We start from the raw sequence: 15,491 nt of genomic DNA, 5'->3' as shown, positions 1-15,491 counted from the left end.
ATGCATAAGCTGCAGGGCCTCTCCATGGCACCCGTAGTAGTGTATCGCTTGCAGTCCTAACACTACTAAATTTATGAGTGTCTCCACAGTGGGAGCACATGCATTCTAATGGATATATAAGGGGCAGGTGAGCCTGGAGGTAGCCCAATCCTCCTGAAAGGCACAGGGGCACACTGGACACCCAGCAAATAGCACAATGGCAGCAAAAGGTGCCCAGTGTGTCCCCTGACCAAATTTACACCAGTGACAAAGAGATGGCCCCCGCCCCCACCTCTAACTGCCATTCACAGCAAGGAGCACATGGAAGGGCAAACGCATGAAAGACAAAACCAGAAATGAATTCCCAGTTCAACTCACCAACCAGTCTGCTTACCAACTGAAATAAACTGTAACAGTATGCATTGATACAGGGGTTTAGTTAGTACACATTTGCAAATGCATGGTTTTGTCTTTCATGTGTTTGCCTTTCCATGTGCTCCTTGCTGTGAAGGCCAGTTATAGGTGGGGGCAGGGGCCATCTCTTTGTTACTGGTCAAATTTGGTCAGGGGACACACTGGACACCTTTGCTGCCATTGTGCTATGTGCTTGGTGTCCAAAGTGCCCCTGTGCCTTTAAGGAGGATTGGGCTACCTCCAGGCCCACCTGCCCCTTATCTATCCTTTAGAATGTGTGTGCTTCCATTGTGGAGACTCAAACATTTAGCAGTTAGGACTGCAAGCGATACACAGGGTGCAGTGAAGAGGCCTTGCAGCTTATGCATGCGTTTGCAAATGTGTGCTAACTAAACCCCTGTTTTTAACGCATAGGGCCGGTTCACACAGGGGCGACTTGTCAGGCGACCTAGTCGCCTGACAAGTCGCCTCCCGTTCTGTGCTACGGAACCGTTCTAATAGGAGCGACGCAAGTCGCTCCGACTTAGAAAAAGGTTCCTCTACTACTTTGGGGGCGACTTGCATAGACTTCTATGCAGAAGTCGTTTTGCAAGTCGCCTCGGAAGTCGTTTGCAGGTCGCCTCGCTGAGGCGACCTGCAAGTCGTGCCGCCCCTGTGTGAACCGGGGCATACTGTTGGGACAGGATAATTCGGTTGGTAAGGGACCAAAAGAAAAAGAGAAGCCGCACTTGAAAGGAGCGAAGCTCCCAACTAAGGCGGCCAAGCAGTTAGACAGTAAGGAGACTTGTCGTTTGGTGAAAAAAAAACATATGCTTATTTTTAGAAATATTCCAATAAAAAGAGTAAGAACTCTTATTGTAGCACACTGGGGGTTATTTACTAAATGCAAATCCACTTTCCACTACGAGTGCACTTGGAAGTGCAGTCGCTGTAGATCTAAGGGGGGACATGCAAGGAGAATACAAAACAGCATTTTTGCTTGTACATGATTGGATGATAAGATCAGCAGAGCTTCCCCTCAGATCTAAAGTGCACTTGTAGTGCAAAGTGGATTTGCCTTTAGTAAATAAACCCCAGAGTATCAAAACAACCCTGCACCATATCAATTAAAAACAAAAAACAATCACAGATGAACAAGTCCGGACTAATGGGACTAGGTAGGATGCAGATGTCAGTGCTGAACCACAATGGGAATGAATGAGGAGGAAATCTCCACTCTAATAATACAGCACTAGCACCTTCACCTCCTAAAAACCCCGGGGCTACCCATAAAATAAACTGGCTACAGATGAATGTAATCATGCACGCTAAATTGGAAAGGCAAATGTGAAAAGTAAACATACAGTAGGTGAGCCACATCGGAAGCACTTATCTTTAGCATGACAAAAATTATGGGATCCCATGAACAGTGATGTGCTTCCAAAGATGAAAATGTTACTGTGTTGCATTGGAAAACTATGAGCTGCGTAACAACCACACTGACAGGAGCTGTTACATCCATAGATGTGTGGATTGTCTACTAGGACACACACATAACGAGGAGTAAAAGAAGTATTCGTCTAAGGCTCGCCAGTTCCTAAATGTCTTACAGGACAATTTTATAGGTCAGATGATAGACGCACCAACTAGAAACAAAGCCTTACTAGACCTACTGATTACCAACAATATAGACCTGATCACGGATATGGAAATACGGAGCAATTTAGGAAACAGCGATCACAGGTCAATTAGCTTCAGTATAAACTCACACAAACGGGGAACCTAAGGGGAATACAAAGGAACTGAATTTCAAAAGAGCCAACTTCCCTAAACTACCAGCCTTGCTAGAAGATATAAATTGGAATAAAAGAACACGGAGGAGAGATGGGATTGCTTTAAGAGCCTGGGTGGCTTAACTCCAATGTAAAAATGCATATAAAAGCAAAGGAGAAGGCCTTCAAGAAATACAAGGCTGAGGGAACATCACCAGCATTCAGACATTACAAAGAATGCAACAAGAAATGTAAGGGTGCAATTAGGGCGGCTAAGATAGAACATGAAAGATACATAGCGGAGGAGAGCAAAAAAAATCCCAAGACATTCTTTAAGTATATAAACAGTAAAAGAGGGAGGACAGACCTTATTGGCCCCATAAAAATGATGAAGGGAAACTGGTTACAAAGGATGGAGAGATGGCAAAGGTATTGAATGTATTCTTCTCCTCAGTCTTCACAAGGGAATCGGGGGGGCTTCAGTAACCAAAACTGCAGCGTTTATCCTCAAGACACATCTCAGGAAGCACCCTCATGACTAACAGAGGACATAATTAGGAATAGACTTGAAAAACTTAACATTAATAAGTCACCAGGACCAGATGGCTTGCACCCAAGGGTCCTTAGGGAACTCAGTCAAGTAATTTCCAGACCATTGTTCCTAATAGACTGGAATGGTACCAGCTGACTGAAGAAAAGCCAACGTAGCACCAATATTTAAAAAAAAGGGCCAAAATACATCCCTAGGAATTACAGACCAGTTAGCCTAACATCAATAGTATGCAAGCTCTTGGAGGGGATTATAAGGGACTATATACAAGATTTTAGTAATGAAAACAGTATCATTAGCAGTAATCAGCATGGATTCATTTAGAATCGTTCTAGCCAAACCAATCTATTACCCTTCTATGAGGAGGTGAGCTGCCATCTAGATAAAGGAAGGCCCGTAGACGTGGTGTATCTGGGTTTTGCAAAAGCATTTGACACAGTTCCCCAAATAAACGTTTACTGTACAAAATAAGGTCCATTGGCATGAACCATAGGGTGAGTACATGGATTGAAAACTGGCTACAAGGGTGAGTTCAGAGGGTGGTGATAAATGGGGAATACTCGGAATGGTCAGGGGTGGAAAGTGGGGTCCCACAGGGTTCTGTGCTGGGACCAATCCTATTTAATTTGTTCATAAACGACCTGGAGGATGGGGTAAACAGTTTAATCTCTGTATTTGCGGACGATACTAAGCTAAGCAGAGCGATAACTTCTCCGTAGGATGTGGAAACCTTGCAAGAAGATATGAACAAATTAATGGGGTGGGCAACTACATGGCAAATGAGGTTTAATGTGGAAAAATGTAAAATAATGCATTTGGGTGGCAAAAAATGAATTCAATCTACTCACTGGGGTGAGAACCTCTGGGGAATCTAGGATGGAAAAGGACCTGGGGGTCCTAGTAGATGATAGGCTCAGCAATGGCATGCAATGCCAAGCTGCTGCTAACAAAGCAAACAGAATATTGGCATGCATTAAAAAGGGAATTAACTCAAGAGATAAAGCGATAATTCTACCACTCAAGAGTTTTCCGGCCGCACCTAGAGTATGCTGTCCAGTTCTGGGCACCAGTCTTCAGGAAGGATGTACTGGAAATGAAGCGAGTACAGAGAAAGGCAACAAAGCTAATAAAGGGACTGGAGGATATTAGTTATGAAGAAAGGTTACGAGCACTGAACTTATTCTCTGGAGAAGAGACGCTTGAGAGGGGGATATGATTTCAATTGACAAATACCATACTGGTGACCACACAATAGGGATAAAACATTTCCGCGGAAGGGAGTTTAAGAAGACACGTGGCCATTAAAAGTGGAAGAAAAGAGGTTTAACCTTATACTGTGTAGAGGGTTCTTTACTGTAAAGGGGGCAAGGATGTGGAATTCCCTTCCACAGGCGGTGGTTTCAGCGGGGAGCATCGATTCGATAGTTTCAAAAAACTATTAGATAAGCACCTGAACGACCACAACATACAGGGATATACAATGTAATACTGACATATAATCACACACATAGGTTGGACTTGATGGACTTGTGTCTTTTTTCAACCTCACCTACTATTAGAGCTGCACAATTGTTTGTTAAAAAATTGTGATCTCGATTCAACCCCCCTGACGATCTCTATTGCAGAGTTTGCCGAATCTTTCATATAACAAGTGGAGAGACTTATCTTCTCACTCAGCTGTCAAAAGAAAACATCCGGGCAGTCTGCCAAGTTTTTAACATGAAATGTAACTAACTCTTCCTTCTTAGATCAAAAGGGATAAACTTCTGTGTGTAAAGAAAAAATCCATGAAATCCAGGCAGTCTGCCAAGTTTTTAATGTGTAAATGTAACCACTTGAAGTCTAAATCTTTTTTCTGACACTTGTTTCTTAAGTTAAAATCAATATTTTTGCTAGAAAATTACTTGGAACCCCCAAACATTATATATATTTTAGCAGAGACCCTAGGGAATAAAATGTCAATTGCTGCAATATTTTATGTCGCACTGTATTTGCCCAGTGGTCTTTAAAACACAATTTTTTGGGAAAAAATACACTTCAATGAATAATAATTAAAAAAAAACAAACAGTAAAGTTAGCCCAATTTTTTTTGTTTTAATGTAAAAGATGATGTTACGCCGCAAGAATCGTGATCTATCTTCTAAGCAAGAAAATCGTGATTCTCATTTTAGCCAGAATCGTGCAGCTCTACCTACTATGCAACTATGTAACAATGATCTTACCCACTTGGTGTATTGCAGCCATGCTGTGCAATGATATATTTATCGAAGGTCTGAATAGAAATAATTGTAACTTACCGTTGACCTATTCTTTTGATTCCTTTTTTGGATTTGCTAATTTCAATAGAAAATCATACCCTTGTTACCCGTACCTTTCATAAAAAAGCTACAGCAGCCAACACCCTTCTATGTGCAGACAGCCATAATCCAGAATGGTTAAAAAAAATGGCATCCCAATAGGACAGTTTCTACATATCAAAAGAAACTGTTCTAGTCAGCAGGACTTTAGACATGGAGGAGAAAGAATTATATGCCAGATTCCGCGAACGTGGGTACTCGCACAGGCAGCTACGTAGGGCAAAATTTGAAGGAAACACCCCAATGGTAGCCCGCAGAGCAAGAAACTTAGGTGATATTCTAATCCATTCAGAATTTGTGAAATCACCCACGGATAACTGGTTATCTACATATCCAAGATCCAAAGGGATGTTCCCATGTGGGAAATGCCAACTATGCCCCTTGGTGGACCACACAGATACCTTCGTGGACCCTGAAAATAGGAAATAGTATAAAATAAAAGACCTAAAAAATTGTTCTACTACCAGGCATTTCACCTGCCCTTGTAATACATTTTATATAGGAAAAACTAAAAGACAGTTACGTTTGAGGATAGGTGAACACATAAGACAAACGAAAGAAAAAGAACCTGAAAAACCTCTAGCGAAGCGTTTTCAGAAAGTACATGGATGAAGCTGTGAGGGGATGAAAATTAAGGGTATTTATACTCTGAAGTTGCCCCCTGGAAGAAAAAGAAAAAAAAAGAAAAATGGTGGATTTATAAACTTGGAGCTTTGATACCGTTAGGGTTGAATACTGAACTGAATTGTCAAGTTTCCTGGAGGAGTAATGCTCTGGATGCAAGCTTATTATTTCCACGTTGAGCTTAGGGAAAATCCCCTTACACCACACAGACACTTTAGAGTGCAGCGTATGTTCATCACAGCCAGCACGGAAAGCCCTAAGTTTGACACGAGGCGTTTGCCTCCGACATTTCTGACATGCACAGCAATGCTGGCCAGTAGCTGTAAGCACAAGGAGTTTCACTGGAAATCAGTAGCTGCAGCCGCCACCGATCGCCCTACATCCACTGCAAGTAGTAACGCTAAATATATCATTGCAGTGTGGCTGCAATACACCCAGAGGGTAAGATCTTCTGCTTCTTTTACTCATCGTTATGTGTGTATTCTAGTGGACAATCCAGCACATCTACGGATGTAACAGTTGCTGTCAGTGTGGTTGTTACAAGGCTCATAGTTTTCCAATGCAACACAGTAACATTTCTATCTTTGGAAGAACATCACTGTTCATGGGATACCCAATTTTTTTTGGCATGCTAAAGATAAGTGCTTTGATGTGGCTCACCTACTGTGTGTTTACTTTTCACATTTGCCTTTCCAAACTAGCATGCACAATTACATTCATCTGTAGCCAGTTTATTTTATGGGTAGCCCCGGGGCTTTTAGGAGGTGCAAGTGCTAGTGCTGTACTATTAGAGTGGAGATTTTCTCCTAATTCATTCCCACTGTGGTACAGCACTGACCTCTGTATCCTACCTAGTCCCATTAGTCTGGACTTGTTCATCTGTGATTCTGTTTTTTTTTTGTTTTTGTTTTTAATTGGTACGGTGCAGGGTTGTTTCGATACATCGTGTGCTACAAAAATAATTCTTACTCTTTTTATTGGAATATTTTCTAAATAAACTTCCGGCCGCTTTCCAATAAGAGTGGTCTCTGCGGCCATAACAACAATATTCCTCTTCAAAGTTAGGACGTATATCGGTGGTCCGGAAGTGGTTAACCAGTTCCGGACCGCCCGCCGTCGTTTTACATCACTACTTTGAAGAAGGATATTGTTATTGCAGCAGCTAGCTGCCATAAACCCGGTATCCTTTTCTTCAGCGGGCGGTCTGCTTCAAGATAAGTGGTCTCTGCCGCGGATTTGCCACAAGATCACTTTTAATCGGCGGAGCCGCCGGCAGCGGCGAACGGGTCTGCTCCCTAGCTTGGCATGGAGATGAGTGAGGGGAAGATGGCCCCCACCCATCTCCATATCATTGCAGGGTGGAAGTGATGTCAAAATGTCACTTCCACCCATAGCTCTTAAAGGGACATTTCAAATCACATTTTTTTTTCTTTTCTTTATTGCATTTTTGTGTAAATGAGATCTGAGGTCTTTTTGACCCCAGATCTCATATTTAAGAGGTCCTGTCATGCTTTTTTTTCTATTACAAGGGATGTTTACATTCCTTGTATTAATAATACAAGTGATATATTTTTTTTTTTAAAGAACAGTGTAAAAATTAAAAATAAAAGGTAAAATAAATAAGAAACAAATTTTTATTTAAACGTGCCCCATCCCGCCGAGCTCGCATACAGAAGCAAATGCACACATGAGGTATTGCTGCGATCGGTAGAGCGAGAGCAATAATTCTAGCCCTAGACCTCCTCTGTAACTCAAAACATGCAACCTGTAGAAATGTTGTTGCTTATGGAGATTTTTAAGGGTAAAGGTTTGTCACCATTCCACGAGCAGGCACAACTTTGAAGCATGACATGTTGGGTATCAATTTACTTGGGTGAGGGAAAATGTTTAAATTTTTTTTTTTGAAAAGTGAATATTCACTTTGATAAGTGTACATTTTCTACTGCTTTAGTGAATCAACCACATGGTCTACGTAATAATACATTTTTAAAGCTTTAGAGAAATTAAATTAAATCAAATAAAATGTAACTGAAATGAGTTGAATTACACCATCACAACAATATACATATTTTTATAATAAAATTATTATTTACAATAAATATGTAAAACAAATATGACATACCAGGCAGTGCGGAGTCTGTACATGTTTTATGAGACAGAACAGCTCATATCTGTACCCTTAAAAAAAATAAAATAAACGTATCAAATGATAGGTAAAAGTAAAAAGCTCAATAAGGAACAACTGTAAAGGGAAAACATAGTGTCAAACTGCCATCTAATGTGTGCATTCAGTGTAATTTTAAGTGTTCCTTTATTCAGCTCTAAAGCTAGCCACAGACAAAAACCGGCTGAGATGTGAACCATGTATGGGCAGGCTGAATGTACTAAAGTTGATCGACCAATCAATTAGGGTACAACCAGTCTGTCGGATTTTACATGTGATTATTGCTATTGGCTGTTATAGCACTGTGTATATATCAGTGTGTGATCCCTGAAGGGCTGCCTTTCTCCCTCAGGAGAACACAATGGTTTTGCAGGAAAGAAAATCGCTCCATCTATGGCCAGCCTCTTTATGGTTCTAACTAAAACGTGGCATGGTCACTGACCATTGTAACAATATTTACATGTCATAAAGTATTCAGATTATATGACACTTCAACAGTGACAACATAATTATTTTTCATACTCGGTGGGGAAAAATAGGTGTAATTTACAGGTTTTTCGAAGCCTTCAATACAAGAATAAATAATGTATGCCTTCGCAGTTAAGTATGACCAATTTACAAACTCCGTGTTCAGCTAATATAGAGAGTGGAAACAGAGTTCAATGTACAAAATGTTGTTAATGAAGCCCAGCAAATTCCGCATACCAAATATTTTGAATAAAAATATTCTTTAAAAGTTTGATGACAAAGGCAAGTTTGCTTTCTAGCCCTGTACTAGCTAAATTTAATGCCATGTGATAACATTGTAAAATTTGGGGGTATGTTACTTACTGAAAAGGATCTTTAAGCTATGATGCTATACTATATGAACAATTTTTATTAAAAAGGAGTTTTTCTCAAATTCATCACTTTTTCTGAGTATGTTTCAAGTTACACCCATATTTAGAGTGTAACATGAAACATGGTAAGCATGCACAGCCCCAACACCCCCCCCCCCCAAACAATACACACACAGAACTTGGGGCTATAATCCCCTTCAGCTCCTGTTTAAAAAAAGTATGGCTGTGCGTTGCTCCACCTGAACAGCTGCATCATTCATTCACAGAAATCATGGCAAAGGGACTTGTAGATCTCAATAAAGAACACGTGGAGGACGTCACGGCACTTTTACCTACTTCCCCCAGCCCTTTAAATGAAGGATTTGTCCTGTGGCTGCAAGAATAGTTTGCAGGAGAGCTTCATTACGGTTGCAATGATTTTCAGGCTGATATGCAAAAATATAATACACATTTTTAAAATTACATTTTATGGGTGTAATGGTTTTTTTTTGTTTTTTTTTTAAGTGGTGATCACCCTTCTCTGATTTGCTGATGAGCATAGAGGGGCGGGACCTATGAATTTGGGGGTTTGTAACGAAGACATGAAATTCATTCCTGCCTTTTAGGATACTGTAACTAAGCATCCGTTATTGTGGTTTCATAATATGTCTGTATAAAAGAAGACATTAGGCTATGCTGAAAATTCAGCAGAGATATTCAATCTGCTGTGCTTGTATCGCAGAATCCAGGCAGCTGTACTCTGTAACAGAAGAGGCTGAATACTTACCACTCCTGCAGTAGCTCTCTTGCAGCACTCAAGCACTGTTATTCAGCACTTCAAGATGTATCAGTAATGTGTCCCCAGATGAGTGCTATGGTTTCCCCCATTGTCCATTATTTCCTGTAGTGACAGTGGACAGTAGGAGGAACACACCTAGAAGTGTAGTCACAGTGCATATATTCACATTTTCTTTGCTCTTCTGCCACTTTGTTCAGATTCTGGGAATAGCCTCTGTATTTTGGTGCAAATGTTTGTCAAGAGGGATGGTTTCAAATTGCTCAGGTGCAAATCACTACACTGCACTGGGATACACTGGAAAGGAACCCTGCCTGCAGCAGTTTTTTGTTTACATACCTGCCTTTGTCCTTTACGAATCTGTAGTTGCTCCTTCACAGGGTATGTCAAAAACACATCTAAAGTGAATTTACCTGGCTTGAATGAAGCTCCTATAGTTAGCACATTAGCTTTACAAAAACCAAAGAGAGGATGGTTTTAACATAGATCAAAGCAATGGGCAAAGAACAGTAACCAATATCAATCAATGTATCTTTCACTGAACAGTAAACAATTTTCTATAGGCTATGGCACTCAGCAATTCATTACTGCCCTTTTCACTGCATTATAAAATTAGCTGGGCAGTGGCATAAAGGCTCCATGCACACTGGCTTAAAAAACATTGCTTCTACGGGAGTTTTGTGTTCTGCCTGTGGAAGCAGCTCAATGTTACCCTATGTATCCATGCATATTAGGACGATTACAGGCATATTTTGAGATCAATGTTTAGAGGCAGGGGAAAAATAAAACCCTTCCGATTTGCGTTTCTTACTGGAACTCACTGGCAGAAAAAAAACGTAAAACTCTCCTAAACACGTCTAAATTTTGCACAAAAAATGCTCTATATGAGAGTTTTTTAAGCCCAGTGGGCATGGAGCCTCATTTAAACTCATTAAATATAGACTATATTTTTTAAAGTATTTGTCGAATACAAAAAAGGATGACTTGCGCTATAAGAAAAATCCAGCAGTAATATAAAAGTAATCAGATTTGTATGATGAATCTGAAAGCTAGCACAGCACCTGCATAGATGGATCTTGGTACCATGCAGAGGGCAAATGAAAAAGAATTGCATCAAACGGCTAAAGTTCATGAAATTACTGGGTGATTACATTAAGAATCAGGTTGAAGGAACAAAAAGGCAAGTTACACTTTGGATCAAATATTTTATGTAAATCGACTGCAAGAGGCACTTGTTATCTGCTCCTACCAGTTTTGAATATTTAGTTACCATCTGCTGTCTGTTTCATTATCATTTGTCTGGTTCCATTAGTGAGGTTACATTGATTGATTAATTACTTAATCTAAATGTCTCAGTGTTTGAGATAAATATAGGACTGGAGAACAAGTCAATGATCACAGGTCAGGTCAATCCTCCCTCCCTACGGTGATGGAAAATTTAGGAAAAAAAAAAAAGTCAAATTGTAATTTTGGGTAGATCGGCATTACAAAAGTCAACCATAAGTAACCTCAAATGGATAGAAGAACTTTGTGGTACCTGCACGCAAGCTCAGTTAGGCTTCTAAGCACATGTGTGCCCAAATCCTGGGGATGCTCTGACATATTGACCAATATTTCTGATCAGGAACCTGGCCCAGGAGGTAGAAGGAGGCAGAGCCAGGCCTTCAATCAAGAAGGGTGGGTATGGTTCTCTAGAAAACTTCCCCAGAACCTAGGGCTTACAAGTGCTTAGTATCTAAGCTAGGCTGATAGAGTGACAGCATATATGGCTTAGCACTGCTTGAGGTCTATACAGCCTAGGATTCATGGGCCCCCACAGGGACCCAAATATTGACTTGAAGACTCAAACAGAAGCTTGCAGACACTAGAAGATGCCTGCACATCAGTACTAGTGCTAGGCTGTCCATAGACAGTTCAAATCTTGACCGATTCAGCAAGAACCGACTGCAATTTAAACCATGTATGGGCAGGCTGAAGGTACCCCAGCTGATTGATCAACTTGGGTACAACCAGCCTGCCGGATTTTACATACGATTATCGCTAGCGGCTGTTATAGCCGCTAGCAATAATCACAGTGTTCTCTCTTCGATGACGGCTTTCCTCGCTGGGAGAATACAATGGCTCAGTAGGAGGGATTCTCTGTCAACACTGTCTGCATTGATGGTGGAATCGAGTACATTTCTTTCCTGCAACCCAGGTGTGTATGGCCTGCCTTAGGCACTTTTCAGACCAGCTCAGATTCACTTAAAATCAAGTAGTAAATTTAAGTGTGCTATAATTTTTCACTCCAATTCACATGCAAAAGCAAACCAGTGACATTACTGAATTAAACAAAAATCTTAGATTACATTGGTATTGTTAAATTGAATCAGACTCCTAACAGTAGTAAGAAATGGTCATATGGTTAGTAAGTTCAAGAGTCAGTGGCCTCACACCACTTCAAAATGGGTAATCTAATTGTACTTGCTACAATATCTTAACCACAGGACAGAAAGAAAATTAAGTCACCTTTAATATAGTTGAGGGAATCCAGAATCGCAACATCTTCTTTATTCAATTTCCTAAAATAACAGAAAACAATAATATATTTGAGTTCAAGCCTTTGAAAATCTGCTAAATCTAATCCACTTGAATCCGAAGATACAATGCTTCCCCCAAATTAGATTAATTCTATTTTTTTTTTGTCTTGATTAGGAAATGTGAAGGCTTTTTGCAAACATCAAAAGATATTGGACATTAATAAATTTTATATATATATATATATATATATATATATATATATATATATATATATATATATATATATATATATATATATATACACACACACTGCAACCATCTTTATAAACAGTCCCCCCATTTTCAGGGGCTCAAATGTAATTGGACAAATGAACATGATTATAAATAAAATGCTCATTTTTAATATTTTGTTAAGAATCTTTTATTGGCAATGACTGCCTGAAGTCTGGAACCCACATTACATAAGACTGGGTTTCCTCCTTTTTGATGCTTTGCCAGGCTCTAACTGCAGCTGTCTTCCTTCGGTTTTTCTTTGTTTGTGGGTCTTTCTGCCTTTAGTTTTGCCTTCAGCAAGTGAAATGCATGCTCAATTGGGTTGAGATCAGGTGATTGACTCGGCCATTGCAGAATATTCCACTTCTTTTCCTTCAAAAGCTCCTGGGTTGCTTTTGCAGTGTGTTCTGGACCATTGTCTGTACTGTGAAGCGCCTTTCAATTAACTTTGGATTCAGCCAAATTAACTAACATTTGGCTGAATCTGGACTGACAGTATATCGCTAAACACTGCAGAATTCATCCGGCTGCTTTTGTCTTCTGTCACATCATATATAAACACCAATGACCCAGTGCCACTGGAAGCCATGCATACCCATGCCATCACACTGCCTCCACCATGTTTTATGAATGCCGTTGTATGCTTTGGATCATGAGCTGTTCCAAGCCTCCTCCACACTTTTTTCTTCCCGTCATTCTGGTACATATTAATCTTATCCAAACAAGAAGACTCGCTGCTGCAGGTTTTGAAAGTCTGATGATCTGGACAGGTGCCCGCCTCCGCATATAATCAAAAAGGTAATGATTAAGCGCACTTTGAGCATGTGAAATGCATACCAGCTTTCTGTAAACACTTTGGGATGTTCTGAATAAAAGAATTTTGATGGAGTACAGAGTGCGGCCATTACATATTAATCTTCGTTTTACCCATCCAAAGAACACTTTTCCAGAACTGGTCTGGCTTTTTTAGGTGTCCAATCTGGCTTTTCTATTCTTCAGGCTTATGAATGGTTTGTACTTTGTGGTGAACCCTCTGTATTTGTTCTCATGAAGTCTTCTTTTGATTGTAGACTTTGACAATGATACGCCCACCTCCTAGAGAGTGTCCTTCACTTGTCTGGATGATGTGAATGGGTTTTTCTTTAGCATAGAGAGGATCCTACGATCATACACCATTGTTGACTTCCATGGACGTCCAGGCCTTTTTATGTTGCTGAGCTCACCAGTGCGCCCTTCTCTCCTCAGAGTGTACCAAACTGTTGATTTGGCCAATTCTAATTTTGCTGCCATCTCTCTGATGGATTCATTTCGTATTTGAAGCCTTACAATGGCCTGTTTCACTTGCATGGACAGCACCTTTGAACGTATGATGTAGTTCATTAGAGCTTACAATCTAAAAAGGAAGGGTCAATTGATACAAAAGGTAATAGCTGTGGGGGATGAGCTGATGGAGGAAGTAAAACAGTGTTAGTTAGAAGCAGGATAGGCTTCTTTAAGGAGAAGGGTTTTCAGGGATTGTCTAAAGATGGATAGATTAGGGGACAGTCAGACAGATTGGGTTAGGGAGTTCCAAAGGATGGGAGAAGCGCAGAGCTAGAGAGCAGGAGGTCTCGGGAGGACCGAAGAGAGCGGCTTGGTTGGTATTTTGGGACTAGGTTAGTGATGTAGCTGAGGGCAGAGTTATGGATTGCTTTGTAAATTATTGTTAGTACTTTGAATTTTACTCGTTGGGTGAGTGGAAGCCAGTGGAGGGATTGGCAGAGAGGGGTGGAGGACACTGAATGGTTGGTAAGGTGGAGGAGTCTTGCAGCGGCATTCATTATGGACTGAAGGGGGGATAGTCTATGTAAAGGTAATCCAATGAGGATGGAGTTGCAGTAGTCGAGGCGAGAGATAACCAGGGAGTGAAACAAAAGTTTGGTGGTGTCATTAGTTAAAAAGGGGACTATTCTGGAAATGTTGCGGAGGCTAAGGCGGCATGATTTGGACAGGGATTGTATTTGGGCCTGAAAGGACAGTTCAGAGTCTATGGTTACCCCTAGCACCCTGGTATGTGGGGACGGACTGATAGATGTGCCATTGATCTTGACAGAGATGTCAGGGGAAGGGGGACGTGGGGGAGGAAATATTAAGAGCTCAGTTTTAGATAGATTCAGTTTGAGGAAGTGATTTGACATCCAGGCTGATATATCTGTTAGTAAATCAGTGATGCATGAGGAGATTGATGGGGTGAGCTGAGGGGCAGAGAGATAGATTTGGGTGTCATCAGCATATACATGGTAGTGGAAGCCATGGGAGGCTATCAGCTGACCCAGGGAGGAAGTGTAGATCAAGAATAGTAGAGATCCAAGGACAGAACCTTGGGGGACCCCAATGGTAAGAGGAGTTGGAGAGCAGGAAGTGGAGTTGTGACACTAAAGGTGCGATGAGGTAGCAAGATTCAAACCAATGGAGAATGCAGCCATGGAGACCAAGCAAATTGAGTTTTTTGAGGAGGAGGGAGTGGTCAGCTGTATCAAGGCAGCAGAAAGGTTCAAGAGTAAGAGCCCTTTCACACTGGGGCGGTTTGCAGGCGTTATTGCGCTAAAAATAGCGCCTGCAAACTGACCTAAAACTGCCTCTACTGTTTCTTCAGTGTGAAAGCCTGAGGGCTTTCACACTGAAGCGGTGCGCTGGCAGGAGAAAAAAAAAAAACTCCTGCAAACCGCATCTTTGGAACGGTGAATTCACAGCTCCTTCACCGCTCCTGCCCATTGAAATCAATGGGGCAGCGCAGCTATATCAGCGGTTTTAACCCTTTATCGGCTGCCAGCGAGGGTTAAAACAGCACCGCTAGCGGCCGAATACCGCCACAAAAACGACGGTGAAGCAGCGCTAAAAATAGCACTGTTTTACCGCCGACGCCCCCACCGCCCCAGTGTGAAAGGGGCCTTAGAGTACGGAATAATGACAGTTGGTTTTGGCTGTTAGTAAGTCGTTTGTGAGTTTTAATAGGGCAGTTTCTGTGGAGTGCTGTGGGCAAAATCCAGACTGACGGGGATCAAGAAGGTTATTCTCAATGAGGTGGTCGCTCAGTCGGTTGTAGACTAAACGTTCAAGGAATTTGGAGGCAAAAGGTAGTAAAGAGATGGGTCTTAGGTTGTTAAGATTGGTGGGGTCTAGTGAAGCCTTTTTTGGTATGGGAGTGACTGGCGCATGTTTTAGAGGGTTGGGCAAGATGCCAGTAAATAGCGAGAGGTTGAAGA

The 15,491-nt window shown here is 41.2% G+C and overlaps 1 protein-coding gene across 4 annotated transcripts in view; it reads right to left on the bottom strand.

Moving 5' to 3' along the window:
* KTI12 (KTI12 chromatin associated homolog) overlaps window positions 1-15,491 on the bottom strand; it is an 83,656-nt gene that overhangs the window by 39,191 nt on the left and 28,974 nt on the right. For all 4 annotated transcript variants that reach the window (XM_073619188.1, XM_073619191.1, XM_073619190.1 and 1 more), the window contains exons 4-5: window positions 11,962-12,014; window positions 7,798-7,853 (exon numbers count right to left, since the gene is read on the bottom strand). In XM_073619188.1, the coding sequence (XP_073475289.1) occupies window positions 7,798-7,853; window positions 11,962-12,014 (109 nt within the window). The remainder of the gene's footprint in view (window positions 1-7,797; window positions 7,854-11,961; window positions 12,015-15,491) is intronic.

The sequence above is a fragment of the Aquarana catesbeiana genome, linkage group LG03 (genome assembly GCF_042186555.1).
Source record: "Aquarana catesbeiana isolate 2022-GZ linkage group LG03, ASM4218655v1, whole genome shotgun sequence".
In the NCBI taxonomy this organism is placed as follows: domain Eukaryota; kingdom Metazoa; phylum Chordata; class Amphibia; order Anura; family Ranidae; genus Aquarana; species Aquarana catesbeiana.
The sequence above is the reverse complement of the archived record's forward strand: the minus strand, read 5'-3'. Positions and strand labels throughout refer to the sequence as shown.